This window comes from Stegastes partitus, unplaced genomic scaffold, assembly GCF_000690725.1.
Source record: "Stegastes partitus isolate 25-593 unplaced genomic scaffold, Stegastes_partitus-1.0.2 Scaffold487, whole genome shotgun sequence".
NCBI lineage: Eukaryota > Metazoa > Chordata > Actinopteri > Pomacentridae > Stegastes > Stegastes partitus.
In genome coordinates, this window is record NW_007578218.1 from 254,087 (window position 1) to 261,803 (window position 7,717).

The 7,717-nt window shown below is 43.1% G+C and overlaps 1 protein-coding gene across 1 annotated transcript; it reads right to left on the bottom strand.

The window, feature by feature from the left end:
- Positions 1–5,194: 5,194 nt before the first annotated feature.
- etfbkmt (electron transfer flavoprotein subunit beta lysine methyltransferase) lies at positions 5,195–7,358 on the bottom strand. Its single transcript, XM_008287121.1, has 3 exons — positions 6,903–7,358; positions 6,690–6,820; positions 5,195–5,864 (listed from the first exon to the last, which is right to left on the bottom strand). Exons 1-3 carry the CDS (start codon positions 7,166–7,168, stop codon positions 5,515–5,517), a joined length of 747 nt encoding a protein of 248 aa, XP_008285343.1. The 5' UTR covers positions 7,169–7,358; the 3' UTR covers positions 5,195–5,514.
- Between the last annotated feature and the right edge of the window lie 359 nt (positions 7,359–7,717).

Sequence of the window (7,717 nt, forward strand, 5' to 3'; positions counted from 1 at the left end):
ACGCTGCACGGGGAGAACATGGAGACTCCACGCAGAAAGATCCTGGGCCCAAACCAGGGATCTTGCCAGTTTTTTCTTAAGTAGCAATGATGTGAAGGTGATGAAGAAATTCTCTGCAGATACCATCTGGTTGATTTATTGGAACAAATGCAATATCTCAGACGCCTTTGAGAGGATTCGAAGCCCCAAAGAACCTCCCTCCAGACCAACCTTAACCACTGGCTTATATAGAGGGAGTTGTTTACGTAAGGGGAGTCCCATCCTCTACACAGTGTGATGAATCTCCTTCAGCAAACTTTAACCTGGTCACTCCAATCATAAATCTTCAAGACCCATAATGCCAAACCCAGATGCAACCTTTGACCTGGGGACCACTTAAAAACCCATTACGTGAAATACCAGATACCACATGACAGTGCCGACCACCGATCCTCCGTGCTGCACCTCATGCAAACTGGAACCTCTGTTTCCTGTTCTTAGCTGACACTGTTAAAAAGATTTTCAATGTTGAACAAATACTTATGAAGAAAAGTTTCTGAGGTTTTATTGGATGCACTTGCACAGGTGGACCCAGTCAGTCACCGAGGAGCGCCTATGGCTGTAAATTATTACATTCAACTCACCCAGCCAACCAGTACCTTTTCCCCGGGTCATGTCACGGTTATCTTATGTTCCTGAGGTCAGGTTTATGATGTTTGCCCCCCAGTAAACCTTGTCCTCTATTGCAGGTATGAGTTCTTATGATAACACGTGTCTTAGTTTGCGTTTGCACATGCACAGTTCATGTGCAGTTTCTTGTCTTCGGAGTATCAGAACATGCCAGCCATCGATACACACATCAGTGAGACGAGGACATCATTTGTGTATGAGCATCATCAAGACGCGTTCAGAGATGGTTTTCTGCATACCTTGCGTGTAACAAGTAGTTTTTTTAAAGTTATTGTTGCCTGTCTGTCACCTGGAACCAGCCTGGCCATTCTCCTCTGACCTCGAGCAGCCATAACGAAGTACCGCCCTGAGAACTGCTGCTCCCTGGATACTTCATCTTTTTTAGATCATTCTCCGTAAACCCTCATTCTTATTATGCATGAAAATTACAGTAGATAAGCAGATTCTGATATCGATGTAGTTACACCACCAGACCTTTTTGCACCATCTAAAGTCGTTCTGCCTTTCTTCCCCATCCAGACGCTCAGTTTGAACTTCTGCAGGTCTTCTTGGGCATGTCTATATCCTAAAAGTTGCTGTCATGTGATTGGCTATTTGCTTTACACGCTCCCCTTCTGATGATGACTCAAGGCGCTGAAGAACAACTAGAAATGTTTTGGGGTTTTTTTGCAGTTGACTTTTGACCTTCTGAACATAAAAAGTCATCACCTCATCATTTTGTCCTATTAGACATTTGTGTGAAATCTGGCCATCGTTAGTGCATAAATTCCTGAGTTATGGCCAAAAAACATGTTTTGTGAGTCACAACGACCTCAAGTCGATTCTAATTCCTTGTGTCAAAGTGAAGATTTGTGCTACGTGTCACAAAATGAGACACTGCAGTCACAAACGCCTCCCTAGCTGACAAATGTGTTGATTCATGCACTTTTGACTATCTACAGGTTCATTATATTAGATTGGGACTGCATTAACACCAGACTGTCAGCCTCTCAAGATTTATCTTTGGTCCCTGAAAACCCCCCCAAAAAAAGCCAAACATGTGTTCTAGGTAAAAAAAAAAAACATCTGAGTTAGTCAAATAACTGAATGGGCACATAAGTGTTTATATGATTTGGAACGTCTCACTCCTGTTTCCAGTATTCTTCTCCCTCAGGCTCATTCTGCCAATTAGAATCCTTCATCTATGATTACTGATAGTTTTTTTCTTTTATACTATTATTCATACTGGAAACCTGGCAGGACCTTTTGGAACGTCAAGGACTTCTTGGAACGCAGATCTTGTTTACACCCTGCAAGAGGATGATATGTCTTCAGTCAAGGTTAGAGAGAACAGTGGGAAGACTTTCCTGGGAAATTTCACAAAAACAGTTGGTTTGAACATGTTGAACATTCCACTCATTCTGTCTTGTAAATGAGAGTTTCAGATCTCTGAGGATACATATTCGACCAACAACATCACTAATTAATACACCAGAAATGTGTAAAGGGCTGCAAGGTGGCTCGGTGTTGCCTCGCAGCTAGAAGGTCACCGGTTCGCGTCCCGGTGAGGACACCCGGGATCTTTCTGCGTGGAGTCTCCATGTTCTCCCCGTGCAGCGTGGGTTCTCTCCAGGTTCTCTGGCTTCCTCCCACACAGTCCAGAAACATGTTGAGGTTCATTGGTGATTCTAAATTGTCCGTAGGTGTGAATGTGAGTGTGCTTGGTTGTCTGTCTCTAAGTGTAGCCCTGTGATAGACTGGTTACCTGTCCAGGTGAACCTGCCTTCACCCTGAGTCAGCTGGGATAGACTCCAGCCCCCCAGATTATCAAGCCCCAAGGTCCAAAGAGCCTGACTAAGTACCCCTGGCTTAACCAACCAAATGGCCATATTGGAAACAGACATCTGTGGGATTTTTCTTGTTCTTCCTTCTTGCAGATTCTCACCCAGCATTTCCATCATTGTTCGTATTTTCTGTTTTCTGTTTGTTGTTGTTGTTATTTGTTGGTCGTTGTTTAGTGATAAATGTTTTGTGCGTATACAGTTGTTTCTTGTGTTTTCTATAGCCTACTTTCAATCACTTTACATATCAGATGTTTATCAAGTTACCTAAGCTAACATGTAGTTCCCTGTTTAAAGTGAAATGAGACACTTTTGACTGATCACAAAGACTGAACAGTTTATTACAGTTATGGTGCTGACTCAGAGATAATATCACTGGACGAGCAATTTATCATTTTAATTAATGCAATAACTTTCTTTATTGTGGAGATGAATCTAACTTACTAACTAATAAGTCAGAAATGTGAGTCAGAGCATACTCGTAGTTGAAAACATGCTGAAGAAACCCAATGCGGTGTCAAATTACCGCAACAAGAATCAGATTTAATCAGATGTTTAACACTGCAATGAATTAAAGGTGATTTCTTGTAACTATTGAACTAAAGCTGCATAGTTAAAGATGAGAGAAGGGGTGAACATGTCAGAAGAACAAGAGAGGCTATTGTTTCCTCAAAGCAGCTCATGTCTGAACATGTCTTGTGAAGCCACTGACTTCAGCATGAACTCCAGCGGCTAACGGTTCCTCTTTTTACCAGCAGATGCATCCTGTGAGTACCAAACAGTGCTCTCTGCTGTTTCCAAACAATTGATCAGATGCTAAGCTAATAATGACAAACTCCTCATGGGTTAAAGGTGAAGCGTCTGTTAGAAATGTGTGTGTATTCATGTGTATGTGCTATGGATAAACTGTGTCATAGGAATAGGTGCATGGAGGGGGAGAGTTGTGTACAGCATAAAAAAGGCATGACAAAGAGACTTCAGTCAGAGATGGCTTTAAATGGAGACCGTCTGGACCAGAAGACCAGGAAATGCTCACTGAGCTCTTGGTTGAACATCGTTGGAGTTCTCAGCATTCTGAGAATTGGAGAAGTCTCGACAGATCTGCAGCTTGACTGAAGAGGAACAGCAGAACCCTTTTGTGTTTCCTGCTTGAAGAAAACTTCCTCTTCTTTCCCAAATTTAGACACAAAATAACTGCAGATCTGATGGAGTTGGGACATCTCATCTTGTGGAGGCAGAAAAACTGTGAGACCAATGTGAGACAACTGTAAAGCCAATGTGAGGTTGATGAGTCAGCTCTCAGTTGACAAAATTAATGAATTTGCTCTCAGCTGTAATGGGAGCCTGTTCACAGCTGTGTTTACAGAAGGATGCGGTCAGATCTGACTAAAAGGTTTTGTGTCCCCAGGGATTGGTGATAAGGTCAAATTAAGAAACTGTACATGACATCGATCCTGTAATGAGACAGCCTTAAGCTGACTAACAGGTTTTTAAGATAATAAAGATGTATTTTTAAAAAATAAGTGCTGATCATCAGCAAACCTACCGGTGGCAAATGACAATCCCAATACATCAATTTGACACTAAAAGCTAATTGTGTGATAAGAATCTGCCTCCATTAGAAATCCACCGTGGGAAAGAGAAATTAAAGAAAAAGGGGGGTGGCATGATGCCCTCCCCTTCTGCTATATAAAGGGGACCTATTTTGATACATTTTCAGTCTTTCTAGAGGGCTCAGTTTGTGACAGTGTTCTGCTCTGCTGAATACTTGAATAAACTTATATTCTGTGCATTATATCCTTGACCAAGGCTGATTCTTCAGAGTCATTGTACTCTAACCCATATGAATCTTTGTTAACAACTTTTGTGTGATCTCAGACATCTCTGCATAAAGCTGTCAAGAAGGACCTTTGACCCCTTCAATCTCCCTCTGATACAGGAGGGTTCTGTCTGGGACTCTGAACTGGGTTGGTGTACCATCGGAAGAGGACTCCTCCAGGCTTAAACAGGGCTGAGTTAGCCAGCAAAGGCCTAGCTGTCCAGCTCCCTCCCTCCCTAAATCACTTATTAGGCTTCCACTTTAGAAAAGCTCAGAACCTGTAGGCAGACAGAACCTAACCCTCAACAGAGAGCTGGACCAGTGGCCCTGTCACAGGGGTTCACCGACGCGGATCAACACGTGAAATTACACAACAATAGTAATGAGAGAAGAAAGATGTGGGGCTGATAAGAGGGCACAGAAACTTGGCTCAAGCTTATTCAATGACTACCTGGGAACTACAACTCATGCCATGTGCCAGAATCTGACACCACTTGGCGCTGGTGAAGACTTTCTCTCACGCTCTTCCCGAACAGCTCACAAAATATTGGGTGATTATAGAAACTGGTCCCTCTGGATTGGTTCAAAAGAAGAAGTAGACGCTGCAGAGTCTGCAGGACTACGAGCTCAGTTGTGTTGCTGCCTCAGTAGAGCACATTGAACTCTTGCAGCTGCTTGTCTCAAGTGAACTTCATTGATTGGACCCTCTGTCATTATCAGGCCTCACTTTATCTTCTTAGAGTAATTGTTTTGGTGTAGTTTAAATAAAAACTCTGTCAACGTTGGACACAACAGTCCCTCAAATAGATCTTTACGTCCTTGTTGTTGGAGGCAGACAATAAGTTTTTGTATTCTTCTAAGTAACCTGTGGAATTCTCTACTGATGTTCTGAATTCTGGTACTATTTATGAAGCAATAGCACACAGGATAATACAATTTAATTTAAACATCAAATCAACTCTACAAAAAATGTTGAATAACTTTCCAAGCTGTGTCACATTAACGTCCACATATAAATGTACTGCTGCACAAACTTCACACAACCTTCATTCAAAGGGGACAGCTGTTGGTATCGGCACTCCAAATAAACTCTGAGTAGAAAATGCCAACAAAGCAATCCCACAGCTCCTCATTGAGTCCTATTCAGATGAGAACATGTCACATATTAATCACATTTAACTGAGTGCAGACGATCCTCTCTGGTCCTCAGAGTTCAGGATGGTAGCACCAAACCCTGCTGCAGGTCAGACCGTAGTTCTCCTCTCTGACAGACTCGGGCAGCTCAAACTGAGCCAGCTGATGCAGCAGCCGTCGGATGTCGTGTCCCTCAAACTGCGCTCGCCCAGGATCTCCGATCAGGACTTTGGTGCCACGGACTCTGATGCAGCGGTCCAACCAGCTGTGAAGGCTGCTGGCCAGGGCCTCGTCATAGAACATGTCCCCCAGGAGGATCAGGTCAAAGCCGTCGGGCTCCGAACCAATCAGATTGTCGGTCACGCAAACGGGCGACTTCAGGCCGTTCAGCTCACAGTTCATGTGGGTCGCAACAGCTGCAACTGGAACAGAAACGGGCAAGTTTAGTTCTTCTGCCGCATATCTTGAGCTGAAACAAGCTGTCGTCATATTACACTACAAGACACTCATATGTGACCTACATGGATGTGATGGTCTGAGAGGAAAACAGTCTGATGACATACGTAGCCCTTAAATGTGTTTGTGTGGATTCATGGACGACACACGTTCTGTGACACATGCTCATATCTGTATTTCCTGTTTCCTGGAAGTCATATGTACGTTTCATGGTGCGTGTATGATCAGAATGGTCTGAAGTGGATGTGTGTGGCTCTATAAATGAAGATCAAAACTGTCAAACATATAAAGCAACTTTTAATGACCATGACTACAAAAATCAGTCACATATGACCACTTTGAGCATGTCTTTAGGTATTATTTCATCTTTACAGAGAATTTTATTTCTTCTGCAGATGTACCATTAATCGGAACAGCCTGTCGTCAGAGGAGTCCTCTTAAACAAGATCTCCCTGTTTTCATGTATGGCTGCATTCCAGGGCAACTTTGTAATGTGTTGCTACATTTCAGGGGTTGTCCTCCAATTGCAAGGTTGGTGGTTCGATCCCCAGCCCCTCCACAAATGTCCTTGGGCATGGCAGCTCTGTCACCAATATTATGTGAATGGGTGAATGAGAAACACATTGTAAAGCACTTTGGATAAAAGCGCTGCAGATCATTTCAGGGCAACTCTCATGTCATCAAATGTTTTATTTAACAGTACATTTTAATATATATATTCTTTTTTCTTTTTTTAATGACAACAAGGTACACATAATTCTAGGTAAACGTTAATAAATCTAGTTTCATACCAGCATCAATGTCATTAGCCACTACATGAGCAGCACCACAGAGCTGTGCAGCGATGGCGGAAGCTCCACAGCCGCTCCCCAGATCCAGCACCGTCTGACCCCGACTCACCTCCGGGTTGTCCAGGATGAACCTTCCGGGAGGTGGCGTCAAATGTGGATTAACAGCAGGGATTCCCACAGGTAAACCGTCTGTTGTTTATGCTGATGCCTTACCTTGAGAGCGCCTGTCCTCCGGGCCAATAAATGGCCCAGTAGGGGTCATCAAAGGGCCACAGCTCCGGTCTCTCTCTCCAGAACCTGCAGTTTGGGGTGAGTAATCTCAGTTTGATCTCCGGGGTCAGACTCTGTCCTCCAGCTACCTCTGTGTTCTCTGAAATAAACCTCCTGATGTTCTCGTCAGGCTGGCAGATTTTTGAGAAGCATCGTGTAACTAATCTAACGTGGCGAGTGCATGTTCGGCTGGTTAAAAGTCCCGACATGATGGTGAAGTTGCTGGAAAGTTAAGCTAGTAGCCTAGTTAGCTAGTTAGCGCCATGTTAGCCCCGAAGCTGCTAGTTTGAGTGACTTTTAATGTTTCCCGCTGGAGTTAACAAATGTTTGGTCATGTTAGTAAAGAGCAAAGCTTGTGAACACCACAGTACGGCCACATTAACGGACTCATTCAGCTCCAATTGGCCGGTTTTCCACACGGACCCAAAACAAAGTCGGACACAAGTTCCGTCGACCTCCTGAAAACAGGACACAGAAGTTCCGTTCCGCTGAACTGAAAACAGGTCTTACAGACATTATAGCTGCTCTACGGACACTGAAAATATGAATATTTGGTTTACTATTTATGTTTTAGTTGTAGTTAATATCAACTGTATTGATTAATCACATTTCAAAACAGCAACAGTTGAACAAAGATGCTGTTCAATTAAAATAGCAGGTTATAAAGCAGAATGACAAGATGACTAGAGGACAAATCTAAATAAAAGACAAAAACAATAAAGAGAGAAGAAAGAAAGAACAATAGAATAAAAATAATA

Coding starts and splice junctions, on each gene's coding strand:
- etfbkmt (XM_008287121.1), bottom strand. CDS start 7,168: ATGTCGGGACTTTTAACCAGCCGAACATGCACTCGCCACGTTAGATTA. Junction 6,821..6,902: donor GGAGGACAGGCGCTCTCAAG/GTAAGGCATCAG, acceptor ACCTCCCGGAAG/GTTCATCCTGGACAACCCGG. Junction 5,865..6,689: donor GGCTAATGACATTGATGCTG/GTATGAAACTAG, acceptor TTTCTGTTCCAG/TTGCAGCTGTTGCGACCCAC.